The 20,142-nt window shown below is 42.7% G+C and overlaps 1 protein-coding gene across 1 annotated transcript; it reads right to left on the minus strand.

Moving 5' to 3' along the window:
• Positions 1–19,358: 19,358 nt before the first annotated feature.
• Positions 19,359–20,142, minus strand: LOC125383508 (integumentary mucin A.1-like). Its single transcript, XM_048401830.1, has 2 exons — positions 19,661–20,142; positions 19,359–19,539 (listed from the first exon to the last, which is right to left on the minus strand). The coding sequence occupies exons 1-2, from the start codon at positions 20,140–20,142 to the stop codon at positions 19,359–19,361; spliced, it is 663 nt and encodes a 220-aa protein (XP_048257787.1).

The raw sequence follows: 20,142 nt of genomic DNA on the forward strand, positions 1-20,142 counted from the left end.
TTTGATTGTTGCTTATGTTTCATTTGCCAGCTGTGTAAATTGGGATGTTTCATGATTTTGCCTCAGTTTAATAGCCACACTTATCTTATGAAACCATGCATTGCCTGGGCATCTCAAGATAAATAACACGTTTCCTTTCCTCTGAAAACGTCTGATGACACATTGATCTGTTATGTCAAAGGTCAAAGTCACAACCAGACAAAAAGTTTGTTTGTGGTCTAACTCTTCCTTTGGACAGGGGTCGAAGTTGGAAGAAGGTCGTGTGTGATCTATATATGATACATTTTCCCCTAAATTGCCTTTTCTGCAGAAGTCTTAGTAACTCTTATACATATACTGGTTACATTACTTCCATATTTTGGTCAATGATATGTTGAATTCTACCAAAGGACTGCATATTTGGTTTATGTGCTGGATAGCTCTTTGCAATGTTTTTGAAATATTTATCACTGATATTGAAGGTCAAATTCACACTCAAAAGTGATAACTCTTGAAGGGTTGAAGTGCAAGATCAAGGCAATAGTGAAGGGGTCATTCATAAAGTATTTCTGCAATTATAACTAAAATGCCTATTTCTGGAGATATTTGTGAAGTATTAAGCACATAGTTGTTATATTATTTGAATACACATATATGTGCAGTGGTTACAACTCCAGTGTCAAATTAACTCTCAATCCCTTTTAATAAAAGAATTCACAGTAACTGAGGAAGAGCTTACTGTAGTACCATACAACTAGGGTTAGGCAAATTTCAATGAAGTTAGTATTTTGGATATAACAAGTACATGTACCGTTACAAATAGTCTTATCACATCTCACTAGGACTAAAGGCCCAAGTGAGCACATTGTCAATGACTTTTTCTTTTTCTCAGTACAAACTGGAAGTCTGGACATAAAATTTAAGGATATCATTATACGAGAATTGATGTTTGTTCATTAAATAGCATTAACATCTGAAAAGGACAATATATGAAATTGAACAATTGTCTTCTCCAAAAATGTTTTAGGAGGATATTTACCATTAAAGTAACCCAGAATATTAGAACAGCTACCTGTAATGCACAGGCTAACATTTTTTACCAGAAGCAAGTTATGAAGAAAATTTGCATCCGGATACCTTCCGGAAACCTTCCGGAAACCTTCCAGATGCCTTCAACAACCTTCAAATTGCTTGGTATTTTCAAGTTAATTTTGTTATGTGTTTCACACTTAAGTGAACAAAATGCACCCCCCAAATTTTGACATTTTTTTGGGAAGGTTTCCGGAAGGTATCCGGGCCTGATCCAAAATGGGTAGGTATCCGGAAGGTTTCCGGAAGACGGAAACCTACACTTTTTTTGCTGTGAATGAGAAATTAAACTTATATTTTCTGAATATTCTGTTATATTTATAACATAATTTGATTAATAATTTAATTATTGCGTTGCTTTCTTCCCTGTCATTCAATGTACATGTTCAAACCCCTAAACTTTTTTAATATTTCATTTTTCATAAATGGCTACGTCAGTGCGTTGCCTAGATCTCTCGTTACCTACTCGCAAGAATAGATTAAAATTATTTGTTTTACTATCATATTTCTGGTTATCTAATTCATAATACGAAATTGATTATTCATTTATAATAGTATAGATCATATTCGTGTATATCACTATCTGATGCTCAGGTTTTATTTCAGAAAATATAATTAATTCAAAATGTAGAAAGATACACAATTTGCCATTATTTGACTTTTAAACTGTACAACGTATGATATAATGATCAGAATGCCTGTAACGGGTAGTATTTAAGAAAGAAATATTTGTCGAGAAGTCCCATTTTTCAGATATGCCCTTCAGTAGTATTATTGCATATCTCCAGAGAGAGGTTTACATTGTAGTTCTCATTATTTGTGGATAATTCAATAAGCAACATAGAAAATATATATGCTACCATGACGAAAGAATACAGAGTATACATAACTCGCAAGTCTATATATTCAGCAAACAGCCCAAAACCGAAACTCCACAACATATCCGATTACACTGATTAAGGCTGTCCCAGTTTTCCATGCATACTGACGCCCGTTCGTCTCCATGACCATACAGAATAAATTTAAAAGGAATCCAGCTCAAGTCTAGAACGATTTGGCAAGCCTAGATTGCCTTAATTCTATCCATGAAAGTAATCATTAATAAAAAAATATTGTTCTTGTCTGCTTCAGATTATATTTTGTAGATACTTATTTTAACTAGGAAAATTGTACTGACACCGGCGCTGTCCCTATTGAAGCTATCCATAAGAATTTCAAATTGCCGTCCATTGTTCGATGTCCATACATCGATGACAAGTGAGGATATCATAAAGTAATCGTTGATGCCGCACTACACTTTGACAGAGACCATATAATAGATTATATGGTCTCTGACTTTGATGAAAATTATAATCAAGTTGACTGGTGTGTACATTACTACAGTGAACATGTACACGATCATGCCCTAATAATCAAATGCCGTAATGTCAAATGCTAGTTTATTATTGTGTGATGAATTTAACTGGATCAGTGGTAAAATGTGAAATCAATATTCCATCAATTTCTTTCCTGGTTGGTCCATCCATGTCTACAAAATGAAAATAATACAATTAAAATGGAGCATAGAACAGTTCTTAATTTCAGGCTAGAGCTGTGGAAATCTAGACTTTCCCAATCATTATAGACTTGAGTTGGTCTCATGTTTTACATTATTCTCTTGGGTCAACGTCACAGCTCATACCATACACTAACAAGACCAGCTTGCCCCCCGCCCATCGCCAACTCTGCTCTTAAGTAAACAAGAACCTAATCAGCGAGGGGTCCGTTATCATCCCTATGTGGCTGCTTATAAAAATCTGATATCTTTTCCCAAAGACCTGGTTAATAATATATTTTCTGCTGAATATTCGAAACAAATAGAGTGAGTTGGTACTACATGTACATATGTATACGGTTCTATTTTAAATGACTGCAGCGCTCCATTATGAAAACAATTTGTTTTAACGCCGCTCTCAGCAGTATTCCAGTGATATATGACGGCGGTGTGTTGTATATGAAATATATGCAAATTGAATCTTGAATCTTGAAAGTTGTAACATTTCCGCAAATATGTATCACATGCAGTATACAGTATATCAACTGCAATATACTGTATACATCAGTATACAGTGTGTCGCGAGCTCTGCACTGGGCTGGAGCACACATTTCCTACACCTCTCCCTTCGGCAAACACATCACGAGGGTTGCAACGAGGTCACAGGTCAGGCGTGCACTCGTCAGTGGGGGGATTGCCTAAATGTCGGGCCAAGAAAAGTCGGGCCGAGCCGGGCCAGCGGGTAATCCTAAAAATAGATTGCAGAATAATAAAACGAAACGCGCATATCTAGGCAGATCTCTAATGTCCACAAACGTATAGTTTTGCTCATTTAATTGAGTTTGAAAAAAAATGCACCTTCAACAATGTAATAAACTGATGATTATGACTACATACCGTGAGTCTCGTAGAAAAGTCAGTGTCTTGTCTGTGCTCGTTCGTTCATTCGGAGATTTAACGTGCGCTTTCCGTGTGTAATAAATTACACTTTAGCGTACCTCGCACACGGGGAAACACTTATACTATTGGGGGAAAAAAGCATAATGAATAAATAAAGAAGTGCGACCCCAAAAAATGTAAATTAGGTAAACCTAAAATGATAATATAGGGGTGTGTGTTTTTTTGCTGGGAAGGAGGGGGTGATAAGAGAATAATAATAATATGGAAAAGTTGGGCTTGGAGGGGGGCGGGGGGTCAGGCGTGGGAAGGCGCGGTGTCGGCTGGCGAGCAAGGGTGGTGGTGGAAGCTGGAGCTTACTGTTTCTCCCCAGCCAAGAGCCTCCTGTCTAGGTCAAGCTCCCCTGGAGGGAGAGCTTGGAACAGTGCGGTGGTGAGGCGGGCGGCGGCGTTGGTGATGACTTGAAGATCGCAGTCGACCAGGAAATCCGAGAGATCCTGGTAGCTGTGGATTTCATGTTCAAATCTCTCTTCTCCCCAGTACTGCACCAGCACCATGGATGGGGGTTGGCGGTTGCTGGGGTATACCTTGCCGCTCTCATGCTGGTAGCAGGGGTTAGGGTGGACCTTGTGCTGCTCCAGGATGAGGCTGGCCTTCTGGGCAAGGTCGACACGGACGTCTTCCTCAACAACTGGTTCCGGAACCGGGACGGCTTGGACTTGGCTGGTGTTGAGGGAGGGGCCTGGTGTTACGGCGGTCTGTGTTTCCGTGGTCTTGCTTGTAGGTGGTGATGGGAGGGGGGGGATCAGGGGTGAAGATACTTTTCCTTTTTCTCTTAATCCTTCTGTGTCCTGTACCTACAGGCGTGCGAAAGGGCTCCTCCCCTCTGGATTCGAGGGGAGCGAGTTCCAATGCTGCTGTTGGGGGCGGAGGGGTGGTGGGTAGGCTCTCCTGGATCTCCATGGCGGCGACTGGTGGAACCTTCTTCACTGTGGGCGTGGTGCAGCAGGGGCCGGGGTGGTTTTCTCCTTAGGCTTGGTCTTGGCCGGAGCTTTGACCAGAGGTCTTTTCCTTTGACCTAAGTCAAAGGAGATGGAGAGGGTGGAGGAGTTGGACTTGTAGGAAGTCCTGAGGGAGTAGTCCCCAACCCTGAAAGCCAGCAAGGGCTCCAGGATTGCAACTAGCTCCCTCGGTAGCGACAGAGCGATGTCTCTCATAGTTGAGCGTGGGTAGCGAGCTTGGAAGGACACGTTTGCAGGGGGCGAGTGTCCAAGCCGAGATATTGACCACGAATGTGTGTACCGAACGCTCGAACCTATTCTCCGATCACGACCGCCTCACCATAAAAATACATATAGATTTGGACCTGTGAAGATCAGGGTTAGAACAGATCTTCAGCAACCAATGCTTATATTAAAAGGTGACTATGGTTGTCGATAGATGGTTGATTGGATGCATATCATCTTATCCCAATTGTTTGGATTGATGCTCGTGATGTCAATCACTGGATTGTCATGTCCAGACTTGATTATTTGTATGACCTCCGTCATATAGCTGGCATATTGCTGAGTGTGGCGTTAAACAAAAAAACAAACAAACAAACAAAACATATAAATTTAACCGCTTATTTCAAATTCGAGATAAAAATACATAGCGCCAATTCGAACTCCCAATCTGACTTTACAATAGAACTGTGTACCATGATATCGAAGTTTGAATTTGCCACCGTGACAGCTTTAAGAAATCTTAATTAGAATTTTTCTTAACTGTAAACAATTCTCCTCGATACAGGTTGAGGAATCCGTAATGAAGTCAAAGAAAGTGATCATTTGCAACATTGTCAGACTAAGTTTCATCCACAGAAACCAGGGACCTTTTTCGCAAAACTAAAATTCAACTCAATCCTTCACTTGTTTTTCTGTCACAATGTTTATTGATTATTACCTGCGAAATACATTTCAATTAGTCATCGAGATACATGTCAATTAGCCACACCTTACAGCTGTTGTATTCTGAATTGATCGTCTATGCAATCGTATTTCTATGGATCTATAATACACAGTCTGTTACTCAGTTTTATTTCGCTTATCGACTTTCTACAAAGGTGAACATGGACATTTATTTTTCATGCAAACAACATGTTATTCAGGAAAATATAATTACATGATAGGGGTTTGTGAACACACAAATAATTATTTATTCAAACACCTCTTCCTTTAAAAAACATATATATTAACACACACAAATGTTTTTTACAAACAATAGTTGATTTTATGCTTCCAAACAAACCGCACGCAAGCTATTGTTGAATTTTAAAATATAGCCAAGGTAAATGTATCCACAATCATATTTAATCACAAATATCGTTATGTTCTATATAAATGTAACAAGTGAACTAACCATTTCAGTGGATCTCAACATGGACAAAACTGTTGGAGATGTTCAATGAGTGAATGTTTATTTAATGAAGTAAAGACGTAGATTCTTTCTTTTGGTAAATACATGTAGCTGTACATCTTATTGATGTTCCAAGACAAAATGATATAATATCTACCTGTATCTATGTTGTATATGAAATATATGCAAATTGAATCTTGAATCTTGAAAGTTGTAACATTTCCGCAAATATGTATCACATGCAGTATACAGTATATCAACTGCAATATACTGTATACATCAGTATACAGTGTGTCGCGAGCTCTGCACTGGGCTGGAGCACACATTTCCTACACCTCTCCCTTCGGCAAACACATCACGAGGGTTGCAACGAGGTCACAGGTCAGGCGTGCACTCGTCAGTGGGGGGATTGCCTAAATGTCGGGCCAAGAAAAGTCGGGCCGAGCCGGGCCAGCGGGTAATCCTAAAAATAGATTGCAGAATAATAAAACGAAACGCGCATATCTAGGCAGATCTCTAATGTCCACAAACGTATAGTTTTGCTCATTTAATTGAGTTTGAAAAAAAATGCACCTTCAACAATGTAATAAACTGATGATTATGACTACATACCGTGAGTCTCGTAGAAAAGTCAGTGTCTTGTCTGTGCTCGTTCGTTCATTCGGAGATTTAACGTGCGCTTTCCGTGTGTAATAAATTACACTTTAGCGTACCTCGCACACGGGGAAACACTTATTCTATTGGGGGAAAAAAGCATAATGAATAAATAAAGAAGTGCGACCCCAAAAAATGTAAATTAGGTAAACCTAAAATGATAATATAGGGGTGTGTGTTTTTTTGCTGGGAAGGAGGGGGTGATAAGAGAATAATAATAATATGGAAAAGTTGGGCTTGGAGGGGGGCGGGGGGTCAGGCGTGGGAAGGCGCGGTGTCGGCTGGCGAGCAAGGGTGGTGGTGGAAGCTGGAGCTTACTGTTTCTCCCCAGCCAAGAGCCTCCTGTCTAGGTCAAGCTCCCCTGGAGGGAGAGCTTGGAACAGTGCGGTGGTGAGGCGGGCGGCGGCGTTGGTGATGACTTGAAGATCGCAGTCGACCAGGAAATCCGAGAGATCCTGGTAGCTGTGGATTTCATGTTCAAATCTCTCTTCTCCCCAGTACTGCACCAGCACCATGGATGGGGGTTGGCGGTTGCTGGGGTATACCTTGCCGCTCTCATGCTGGTAGCAGGGGTTAGGGTGGACCTTGTGCTGCTCCAGGATGAGGCTGGCCTTCTGGGCAAGGTCGACACGGACGTCTTCCTCAACAACTGGTTCCGGAACCGGGACGGCTTGGACTTGGCTGGTGTTGAGGGAGGGGCCTGGTGTTACGGCGGTCTGTGTTTCCGTGGTCTTGCTTGTAGGTGGTGATGGGAGGGGGGGGGATCAGGGGTGAAGATACTTTTCCTTTTTCTCTTAATCCTTCTGTGTCCTGTACCTACAGGCGTGCGAAAGGGCTCCTCCCCTCTGGATTCGAGGGGAGCGAGTTCCAATGCTGCTGTTGGGGGCGGAGGGGTGGTGGGTAGGCTCTCCTGGATCTCCATGGCGGCGACTGGTGGAACCTTCTTCACTGTGGGCGTGGTGCAGCAGGGGCCGGGGTGGTTTTCTCCTTAGGCTTGGTCTTGGCCGGAGCTTTGACCAGAGGTCTTTTCCTTTGACCTAAGTCAAAGGAGATGGAGAGGGTGGAGGAGTTGGACTTGTAGGAAGTCCTGAGGGAGTAGTCCCCAACCCTGAAAGCCAGCAAGGGCTCCAGGATTGCAACTAGCTCCCTCGGTAGCGACAGAGCGATGTCTCTCATAGTTGAGCGTGGGTAGCGAGCTTGGAAGGACACGTTTGCAGGGGGCGAGTGTCCAAGCCGAGATATTGACCACGAATGTGTGTACCGAACGCTCGAACCTATTCTCCGATCACGACCGCCTCACCATAAAAATACATATAGATTTGGACCTGTGAAGATCAGGGTTAGAACAGATCTTCAGCAACCAATGCTTATATTAAAAGGTGACTATGGTTGTCGATAGATGGTTGATTGGATGCATATCATCTTATCCCAATTGTTTGGATTGATGCTCGTGATGTCAATCACTGGATTGTCATGTCCAGACTTGATTATTTGTATGACCTCCGTCATATAGCTGGCATATTGCTGAGTGTGGCGTTAAACAAAAAAACAAACAAACAAACAAAACATATAAATTTAACCGCTTATTTCAAATTCGAGATAAAAATACATAGCGCCAATTCGAACTCCCAATCTGACTTTACAATAGAACTGTGTACCATGATATCGAAGTTTGAATTTGCCACCGTGACAGCTTTAAGAAATCTTAATTAGAATTTTTCTTAACTGTAAACAATTCTCCTCGATACAGGTTGAGGAATCCGTAATGAAGTCAAAGAAAGTGATCATTTGCAACATTGTCAGACTAAGTTTCATCCACAGAAACCAGGGACCTTTTTCGCAAAACTAAAATTCAACTCAATCCTTCACTTGTTTTTCTGTCACAATGTTTATTGATTATTACCTGCGAAATACATTTCAATTAGTCATCGAGATACATGTCAATTAGCCACACCTTACAGCTGTTGTATTCTGAATTGATCGTCTATGCAATCGTATTTCTATGGATCTATAATACACAGTCTGTTACTCAGTTTTATTTCGCTTATCGACTTTCTACAAAGGTGAACATGGACATTTATTTTTCATGCAAACAACATGTTATTCAGGAAAATATAATTACATGATAGGGGTTTGTGAACACACAAATAATTATTTATTCAAACACCTCTTCCTTTAAAAAACATATATATTAACACACACAAATGTTTTTTACAAACAATAGTTGATTTTATGCTTCCAAACAAACCGCACGCAAGCTATTGTTGAATTTTAAAATATAGCCAAGGTAAATGTATCCACAATCATATTTAATCACAAATATCGTTATGTTCTATATAAATGTAACAAGTGAACTAACCATTTCAGTGGATCTCAACATGGACAAAACTGTTGGAGATGTTCAATGAGTGAATGTTTATTTAATGAAGTAAAGACGTAGATTCTTTCTTTTGGTAAATACATGTAGCTGTACATCTTATTGATGTTCCAAGACAAAATGATATAATATCTACCTGTATACCATTTTATAGTGTCTCAGATCGCGGTATGTAAAGAAAACTTGGTGCTCAAAGTGAAGCCCTTTTCCCTCTACATTGATGATACAGCTGTGTGTTTAAAGTTGATTTTGACAGCCCGGGCCAAGTCGGACCCAACACAAGCCAAACACTTTTGATAGAGACTATGTTGAGAATCTAGAGGGGAAAGGGCTTCACTTTGAGCACCTTGTTTTCTTTAAATACGATGTACTGTGACATTATAAAGTGTTTTATAGGTAGATACAATACTAAGCTACAGATATTAACACATTTGATGATACATCTGCGTGTATAATTGATTTTGACAGCCCGGGACAAGTCGGACCGAGTAACCTTCTGATAGAGACTATGTTGAGAATGTAGAGGGAAAAGGGCTTCACTTTGAGCACCTTGGTTTCTTTAAAAACCGCGATCTGAGACACTATAAAGAGATATTTAGGTAGATATAATACTAATCTATAGGTGTGAATCCATTTCATGTTACATCTGTGAGGTTTAAGTTGATTTTGACAGCCCGGGCCAAGTCGGACCGAACACTTGTGAGACTGTTGAGAGTATGGGGAGAAGAGGTCTACTTTAACCAACGTGTCTGCTTTATACACGATGAACAGTGACATTATTAAGTGGTATTTACATAGATATAGTACTATCCTATAAATATAAACACTATGCCGACAGATGGAAATTTGTATCGCGAGAGCTAGAAGGGTTTGATACGTTTCAAATCTTATTTCGTTTAACGATTGCTCTTTTACATGTTACATGTTAGGCAATGCCCTCGTCAGTTGTCTAATACGGTCAAGAGTAAGATCTTCCGGAAGACCACTTCACTGGAGGTATGTGGATTATTGAGGAGGTACTACGTGTTTGGAACTGGGAGTTGAACACTAAGCACTTTTAGAGAAGAGCTCACAATAAAACGCTATGGACTCGCGGACGGACTTGTGTTTTCATTTCAAGACGTATATTTATCAGGTTGAACTTCCTAACTGTAACAATAACTGAACTTTACCCCTTTTGTGATGGGGCGACAATGCGACAACGAGACATATTTTGACCTTGAAAATGTCGCGTTACGGCATCGTCGCCCTTTTGTAAAATAAAGAAAAGGATTATCAAAGAGCGACAATGCGACAAATGGTCAATTGTCGCGCTTTTGTTAATTTTGACACGTTTTGCTTGTTTTTGTAAAGGCGTCAATGCGACAATGCGACAACGAGACAATGTACCTTCCATAGTAATCCGTGCAAATAAAACTGAGTAATGAAATAGAAGCCTGACATGCCAGTTAAAAGATAGAGTGTTGCAGCTTCTGATTTCATAGATCTTCAAGAAGGGTTATCAATAATGGGATGGGTGATGAGTTCAACTGCATACGCTGTGATTAACAATAATGCTCCGAGTCAATACATTTTGTCAAATGTATGACATGTATTACGTGAATGAACATATTGTTTATACTCGTCCATGTTTTTGACGGACAACATAATTTACATGCTCGGTAAAACTGAGGACGGGCATCATTGTGTGTTTCCGTGCTTTGTTCAGGTGAACAGTTCACTTGTCCTTGCATGTGTTTGTGACGGGTGCCACTTGTGTGGCAGGATACGCTCACCTTTTCCCGAACACCCATTGGATGACCTGAACCACTTCGGATTTTTATCCCACATCAGTCTGATACACCATGGTATAACTGAAATACTGATATACTGTACAGTTGAAAATGATGTTTAATGCGATTACCGTAGTGTGTTGCTGCAACTGTTCATATTTTCATAAAGAAAGCATATTCAATTAGCCAATTGATTTGAATAGAATATACTTGCGTCAGTGTATTTTATTAACGCCCCAAATCGTAATTTAAACACATAAAATAACAGATCACGCATGGTGCCTTGACTTACTACTAGATTTAATGGGCCACCCCGGAATAAAATAGTTCCCCCCAAAGCGAGGAACATATGTTTTAGTATGTTTACAAGAAATATATTCCAAACAATATCCTCATTAGACGAGAAGATATTTTACAGAATTACCTCAGTGAGTCAATTACAATGACAGAGCGTCATAATACATTTACATCAAGTACTATACGTCAAAATGGCCGACACGACAACATGACGGGAGATATTTTCGAAGTTGTTAATTAACCTGTGGCTATTTCAAGCCTTGGGCATCACTGATCAATTGGCCGATCATTGAAAGGTGTTTGTGAAGATGTGTCAAATAGATACTAAGGTAAATTCATAGATTTCTGTAAATTGTCACTGCGACAGTTTGGATTTTTTTTCGTGTTTTTTCTCTCTGGGATGGGTTGTAGCGAGGGTATCCTTAAATGGGCTTGCAACCACGCTTCTGTGTGAATTCGTACCAGGGAATTCCAAGGGTTTTCCCCAGGAATGTGGAAGTAGTGAGTGTTTACGCATTTTCAAGAATACAGTCACGTGAAGAACGTCATGAGACCGACCTCGCGTCCAAGTCGTATATCTTGTAAACTTCACATTAAAAAAATAGTTATTGTTATAACCAAATGAAACACAACCCATTATCCGATAGGGGTAACTGTACATAGCCGTTACCACAATAAACTTAGTAACATTGTTTGGTTTGACTTCTTGGCGCGTGTCTGAATTCCATTAACATGTAGCATATCCTAAAACTAGCTTATCAGCAAATCTCGCTGCACTGCGCGCAAGAGATACTAGAGCGAGGTATGCCAGAAATACGAAGCCTAAAGCTTCCGAAAGGAAGTCTTGGACATCACGTGCGTCGGGGGACGAGCGCCATCTGATTGGCCGTTAACAGTTGTACAAGGCGGAGCAAACAGCATCGTGTTCCGTCCATTTTACGCTTGAAAACCTCGACGCTTTTCTGGACACTTTCTAGACGCTGACCAATTAATCAATTTTAATGAATTTTTAGTCGTTTTCCCGTCCAATGACCATATACGGAAAAAAACGACGTTTTCGCGTTTGCAGTGTTATATTAATCACTTGATTGTCTGGTCCAGGCTCGATTATTTACAGACTGCCGTCATATATAGCTGGAATATTGCTGAGTGCTGCGTTAAACAACAAACCAACCAACCCAATTGCGTGGAACGATGCTCATGTTGTCAATCACTGGATATTCTGCTCCAGACTTGATTATCTACAGACCGCCGTAATATAGTTGGAACATTGCTGAGTGCGGCGTTACACTAACAAACACACAAACAAACAAACAAACATTACTCAGCCTTGCTTGACAACATAACAAGTATCTGTACTTAGTGGGAATTACTTTAAAACATACCCACACGCAAAAGAAACGCAAGTCGAGTATGCAATAAACATGTTATTTATTTTCAACAGTAAAGACCAGAAATACTAATAGGGCAAGATTGACAAAAAATTGACTGAAGACTGTTTAATGGATTAAAAGGCAGATGACATAATTGGGTTTTTTTCAAATGTTAAGGGCTTACACAGTTTCGGGTCAATACCCAAAATGTCAGTCAATACCTGGTGTGACTACCATTAGCATTGATCACTGCCACACATCTCCTGTACATTGAGTGGATACGACGATTTGTGAAGGCCCTAGGGTTCCTCCTGCACACACCCAGAGCAGCTGTGCGTAGTTCATCGGCAGTTGTAGTGTCTGGGCGCACATTTTGCAGACGCCTTTGAACCTCATCCCATGAGTGTTCGATGGGGTTCAGATCAGGACCGAGGGCTGGCAACGGTAGAACACGGATGTTGTGTTGTTGCAGAAAGGCCATGGTAGCTCTGGCAACATGGGGACGAGCGTTGTCCTGCTGGAAAATGTGTTGTTGATGCTGTGCTGTTGACCAACATTTAGAAAGCACATGGGTCCGAGTCTCGCACTAAGTCCAATCCCTGCCCATATCATGACGCTAGGTCCACCCCATGGATCCCTTTCAACAACGTTTCTGTCAGCGATCACCTCGACACTGCCAAATTCTGACTCTTCCGCCTGCATGGGAGACACAAAAGCGACTTTCATCAGAGAAGATGACACGCCTCCAGTCACGATGACGCCAATTGTGAAGGCCCTGTGCCCACTGAAGTCGTGCTTGTCGATGCAGTGGTTGGAGAACAGGACGACATGCTGGTCGGCGACATCTGAGGTTGTTGAAACGGAGACGTCGGATCACAGTGTCCCGGCTTATGTGTCGATTATGTGTTCCTATGGTCTGTCAGCACTTTCACTTGCAGTTAGGAACGGATGTCGCTGGTGTTGACGGGTAATCTGCCGATCTTGTCGAGGTGTGGCGACCCTAGGACGACCGCTCCGAGGAAGGTCATTTGTGGTCTGTGTAGCATTGTATCGATGCAGGAGACGGTAAATGTTAACGTTGAAATGACGGGAAATATCTTGGACAGACTCTCCATCTTCCAAACGTCCGATAGCCTGGTTTCACTGAATTTGAGTTAGGCGTGGCATTGTTGACCAAGGAGTGGTAGGTCTAAGAATCGGCCACAGTTTTATACCCACTACAGTTTCGCGAGAAATGGGTGCATGATACCCACATATTGATTTAAATGGTGCGTTTCGGCGATTGTTTTTTTAGGTTGCGTTTTTACTCGGGGCTTCCAAAATGCAACCACAAATATTAATAACACCATCAGGCTTCACTACATGCTAAAACTCGTATCAATTTATGGTTCCGGGTTTGTTACCTATTTGCTTAAAACCACTTGCGTTGCTTTTGCGTTTGAGTATAAAAAGGAGTTATCATAAATAGTCATTTATAGCTGGAATATTACTGAGTGCGGCGTCACTCTAACAAACACACAAACAAACATTGCTCAGCCTTGCTTGACAAACACTACAATAATCTGTAACAAAAAGGAGGAATTACGCTAAAATAAAGACGTGAAATTATCATAAATTAATGTTCTTTCGTGTGTTATTGATATGAACATAGATATTATATGACTAGTTAGTCTGAAACGACAAGCTGTTGTTCATATTTACCATCCAATCGCGGTGCACTGTGCAACCCTACCCATATATTATTCCGTTCTACACAACAAAAGACATAACATACGTTGGTGGTGTTCTTCCATGATATTGGAAAGGTAAGACTGATTACAATCCCTGATTCTACATAAGCATTCTTCGTTCCTAATGTCACGAGAAGGTATGATGTAATGTTAAGTATTCTACTCACCTGAAATCCACCCGTTGATTTAACTGTTCTCCTCTCATGAAGTCCATTAGCCGTGGTCACTATTCTCCTACAACGAGGTCACAGTGTTGTGTCAACTATTCTCCTCTCCTCTCGCCATGGTGTTTTGTTGACTATTCTGCTTTTCTGTCGTCAAGGTGTTGTTTTAACTATTCTCCTCTTGTGATGTCAAGGTGGCGTGTTCACTATTCTCCTCTTATGATGTCAAGGTGGCGTGTTCACTATTATCCTCTTGTGATGTCAAGGTGGCGTGTTCACTATTCTCCTCTTGTGATGTCAAGGTGGCGTGTTCACTATTCTCCTCTTGTGATGTCAAGGTGGCGTGTTCACTATTCTCCTCTTGTGATGTCAAGGTGGCATGTTCACTATTCTCCTCTTGTGATGTCAAGGTGGCATGTTCACTATTCTCCTCTTGTCATGTCAAGGTGGCGTGTTCACTATTCTCCTCTTGTCATGTCAAGGTGGCGTGTTCACTATTCTCCTCTTGTGATGTCAAGGTGGCATGTTCACTATTCTCCTCTTGTGATGTCAAGGTGGCGTGTTCACTATTCTCCTCTTGTGATGTCAAGGTGGCGTGTTCACTATTCTCCTCTTATGAAGGTCTGCTGCAGTGTTAAAGTTTCTCCTAGCCTGTCCACAAGGTGTTTTTCTCGCATGAAGTCAGTTTGTAGTGTTAACTTATGTTCACTTTTGAAGTCACGATGTGATAACTGTTTATCTCCTCTGATGGCCAAGGGTAGTTTAACTATTCTCCTCCAGTTAAGAGGGTGTCTTGTATTGTGTTAAGTATTCTATGCTCCTGACTTCCTGTGTTTCCAAGGTATTGTGTCAGCTATTCTTTTGTGACATAAAGGTGTTCTGTTAACAATCCTCCTCTTATGGTCCAGTGTTAAAGTGGATAGAGTATCTGCCGGCAGAGCGGAAGGTCAGGCGTTCCATTCCTAGCCACGTTATATCGAAAAACGTCAAAAGATGGTACATATTGTTGCACCGTGTCTTGCGCTCGGAATTGAGGGACTTAAACAAGGACTGGTCAGCTCGGAGTCAGTATACTGTGTCTGAGTGGGGTATTCATGTTATACTGTGGCATGGTATCTCAGTGTGCTCGCACTATAACGTAGGCATTAATCCGGACTGGAACAAGCAGTCACACACACGCACGCACACGTACATACACGTCGCTATGTAAGTGTAATAATCTTGAACGCGACGTTATACACCATCACACCTCACCTCACCTTATATCACATCTCCTCGAGTCAACACGTTATGTTAACTATTCTCCTCTCATCAACCAAGTCAGCGAGCCTGACCACCCGATCCCGCCAGTCGCCTTTTACGACAAGCATAGTAGCCATTTACCGGAAGACAAATTCTTCCCCGGATCTTCACGGGTCTCTCACTCTAATGAAGTCATAGTGTTGTCTTAAGTATTCTCGTCTCTTTTGGTCAAGGTTTTATGTTAACTATACTTTCTCATGTGTCGTGTTAACTATTCTCCTCCAGGACGACCTGCTGCAGTGTTAACAAATCTCCTTTACCGTTTCCCCTCCTCATACCGCCAGGTATATTGTGTTGATTGTTCTCCTCCCCCGAATGCCTTGTGTTTTGTTATCCATTCTTCTCTCTTTAAGACATGATCTATTACTCCTTACTTTTACCTATACTAAAGTCAATGTGTTGTCTGAACCGATCTCCTCTCCTGTCGTAATTTCTTCTTGTAAACTGTCCTCTCATGAAGTGCTGGGTTTGTGTTAAGTATCCTCCTCTCTTGCTGTCAAGGTTTTATTGTTGTTGTTATTGTTGCTGCTTTAAGCGTTTAAGAGGTCCCCTTCTGCCTTAGCAATTTCGACTGACCTGTCCCTCTTTGGGGAGTCATGTATTTGAGTAACTACACATATCTATTGTGAATTCAGATTTAACATAATTTCTGTTTTTGTATTGATATGATTTCTCTTTTCGTATGTTGATATAATTTCATTTTTGTCGTTGGCTGCTCTGTTTATATACGTTCGAGCAGCTGTCCATCTCTCAAAAATAGAGTTAGTTTGGCCTTCCCTTTTGCATCTCTCGGCTTTGGGTGATCTACGACAGATAGAGGAACTAAAGGCAATTCTTGTTTTGACCGAGCACCGGATGGGACTTGGTCTTAACATTTCAGTTACAAGTGAGCAATGGATTAAGCCTGATGGACATCGTGCTTTTTGTGACCGAGTCTGAAGCGCGAGACGGCAATTTCAGCTTTCCTTTCTTTGGAGTGTGAGTTTGGCTCTTGGTGGATCTTGGGTTGAATTTTGACGATCCTACTAGCGTCCCACTGGGCCTGCCATCTTTGGGCTTTGGAGGCATTGATTTTGATTTTGCACTTTATCTCTTCTATACTAAAGGGAATAGGCTGTATCTCTGCTTTGTCTACCTGTAGTTCCGGTATGAATTGCCGGTATGTTGAATTTCAACAGTGATTACTGACTGACCATCAGGCATGCTGACCGAATGTGCTTGGGGTTTGTAGCTGTGGATATAGATCCCGTAACCAGTACTGTTGTTGATAGGATTCTTGGATCCATCAGTGTAAGTAGTTGTCTACATCAGCGTAGTACCGCTCAGGATTACAGTACCGCTCAGGATTACAGTACCAAGATGGCGGCACATCCGTTTCCGGTGGCGCGCGCCTCCAAGAGGGCGTCCCATCCGTTTCCGGTGGCGTGCGCCTCCAAGAGGGCGTCGCATCCGTTTCCGGTGGCGTGCACACCTCCAAGAGGGCTGCGCCTCCGTTTCCGGTGGCGTGCGCCTCCAAGTGGGCGTCGCCTCCGTGTCCGGTGTCGCGCGCACCTCCAAGAGGGCGTCGCCTCCGTGTCCGGTGGTGCGTGCACCTCCAAGAGGACGTTGCCTCCGTTTTCCGGGTGAGGAGGAGGAGGGAGGGAAGGGGAAAAAACCCCAGGGAGCTGTCGTAAAAGGTGAACAAGAAAAGAGTTTTGATGTTGTTGTCGTGTTCTAAACATAGACTGGTGGTGGTGGTGGTGGTAGTGGTGGTGAAGGGAGGGTGGTGGTGAAGGGAGGGAGGAAGCGAAGGAAGAAGGATGCGGGTTCACGGTGTGGGGGTTTGAGGGTCGTCAAAGCAAAGGATGAAAGCGTTCTTTCGAGAGAGATGGGTGGCCCTGAAAAAGGCCGTTGGAAAACAAACTGGAAACTGGAAATGACAGGAAACGGCAGGAACACTGGAACACTGGAACACTGGAAAAACTGCAATCGATGGGAAACGGGTAAAAACAGTGGAGCAGCATGGCCCATGCGTTAGTCACTTTGTTCAGATGATCTATCTTCTTCATCCTCTACTTCCATCTCATCCTCGGACTGAAGGTGTCGTCGGCGCTTTGAAGCGTGTTTTCTTGAGGGGCTTCTGTTTTCTTTTCTCTAGACGAGGTCTCTGATTGGTCGACAACCCAGGCTTCGGATTGGTCCGATTTCGATCCGTTTTTTATCGGGGTGTGCATTTCGATCCTGTTTGTTTGTTTTTTCATCCTACACACAACATAACACTACTATGGGTTCAACTTTTTTTAATCCCCCTGATCACATGAACTAACACAACAAAACAAAAGTCACAGGATGAGGGGGGACATCCCTGTGATTTTTGTGAACACGAGGGGTGACCACGGGGGTGACCACGAGGGTATGAACGTCTGTACACTTTGAAAAAAAAGAAACTTTGTCACTTGGGGTGAACAAGACACTCGACTCTTCTCTTCCGTGCTTCTTGGGACACCAAACGTCTGCATTTTTCGTTCACTTCTCCATCAGGACAAAACACACACAAGTATTCGCAGGGGACTTTGGCGTGCTTCAGATGTTCTTTCCAGGGTTGGTCTGTGGCTTCCCACTGGCGGAGTGCCACACCGCAGCAATAACAGGTAACACAGTCACCTCGTCCTGGATAGAAATAGACAGCCATGGCCATGTCATGGAAAAGGTCTCTCCAGAATGTCACTGAGTCGCCATGTGTCATCCATCAAGATTGTGTCGTCCATAAAGAGTGGACGTTTTCTCGCTTCTTGTTCTCCCACCTTTTCAGACACCCACTCGGAATCGGGGACGACATCTCGGGAGGATGACATGGCATTCATAGACCGTCTTTGCTCCATGATGACTGTGACTTCACTGAAAGAAGGTCTGAGGGTTCGCCTGCTTTTATGAAACTCTCCACCCTACCCCCTTCAACGGAAGGTCATGACCTTAGCTTCCACCTCTTCCACCTCATCACGTGACGTCATCCGGTGGTAGTGGTGATGTGTACTGGAATGACTGACACCAGGCAGCTGATCTTTCAAGCATGGCCTTTCTCTTTTATCGTTCTCTTTTACACTTTGGTGTGCACAGACAGACAGACAGACAGACAACGTAGACGACATCTCAACTCAACCTCTACCCTTGGTTTGGCACTCTATTGGAGTTGAGATCAATCAAGACACAAAGAGTCAGTTCAATCAATCACTGTTTAATAATGAACAATCACAACCAGATACATTGGAAATACGAAAAGACAATGGAGGAGGGAGTGCTTTGCATGTTCCTACAACAACAATAACGCGACAACGTTTTCCTCTTTCATCTTCAAGCTCTTCTATCTTCAATCCCATAAGATGTGGTCCTCCATCAAACATGTGAGAGGCCCATCAGTACAGTCTATGGCTTCCCTGAAACAGACATGACACATCACTTGACCACTGTTGCAGCTTACGTGTTGTAAAGCTCTTCGAGTGAAGATGAGGATCACCATAAGATGTGACCCTCCATCATACTGTCCCAAACAGGTCCCGAACATGCGAGAGGTCCATCAGTAAAACAAGTACAGTCTATGGCCTCCAGACAACAGACATGACACATCACTTGCCCGCTGTTGCAGCTGATGTATCTTAACATGTTGTTGTGTCGGCAAACACTACATTCACGTTGTAGGGGAGTGAGTTGAGCTTCTCCATAAGGATCCTGGTCAACGTTGTCATCGTCGCAAACCATGGGCAAACCTGAGGAGAAGACATGAACATCTTCCGGTGATGCTGGTGACCAAGAAGCATCAAGCAGGGGGTGGGTGTCCAGATTCCATGGAAGGGAGAGTTGCCAGCTTGAGCGCTTCATGATCATCACTGTCACCCGTCATCATCGTCACAGGTGCATTCGGTGAATAGGTAGGCTCCCGAGGGGTTTGTTCCCACCACTGTTCTAGCACCGACTGGGCTGAACTGACATCAGGGGTCCTGTCAATCATAGGACAGAGTCAATCATATGAATAGGCATATTCATCATCAACATCGGCATCAACATCAACATCATCGTCACATCAAGAATGACTGAGACAAAGAAGAGCATGGTACTTACAGCTGTTCTTGAGGAGAGATCTTCAGAGATAATTTCTTCCGTGATCGTCTTTTTGCAGATGTTGCAGGTGTTGCAGGTTTCAAAAAGGATGTCGTTTCGGTGTCTGTTGCCGCTGCTGTTGTTGCTGCTGTAGTGGTGGTGACTGGTGCTGTTGTGAGGGTGGTGGTGGTGGTGGGTGTTGCTGCTGCTGTGGTGACAACAGCTGCTGTGGTGGTGGTGGTGGATGCTGCTGCTGCTGCTGGTTTGCTGGGTTTTTTCTTCTGGATCTTCTTTATCGTCTTCTTCGGTGCTACTTTCTTGGGTTCAGTCAGCTTCCTCATCTTTGAACGTATCTTGGCGTACACGTCGTCGGCCTTTATCTTGCCACACAACATGTCGTACACTTCACCCCACAGTTCAGCAGTCATGTCAACGTTCTCATCTCCCCTGCTTCTTTTACCACCCATGTCGCTCCGTGTCTTGGCATTCAACCGTTTCGACAT

Source organism: Haliotis rufescens, unplaced genomic scaffold (assembly GCF_023055435.1).
Source record: "Haliotis rufescens isolate VD_foot unplaced genomic scaffold, xgHalRufe1.0.p SCAF_24, whole genome shotgun sequence".
Taxonomy (NCBI): Eukaryota; Metazoa; Mollusca; class Gastropoda; order Lepetellida; family Haliotidae; genus Haliotis; species Haliotis rufescens.

Excerpts from the sequence above, each read along its gene's own strand:
- LOC125383508 (XM_048401830.1), bottom strand. The coding sequence starts at position 20,142 with ATGTCGAAACGGTTGAATGCCAAGACACGGAGCGACATGGGTGGTAAA. Across the intron at positions 19,540-19,660 it reads ATCTCTCCTCAAGAACAGCT|GACCCCTGATGTCAGTTCAG; the intron begins GTAAGTACCATG and ends TATGATTGACAG.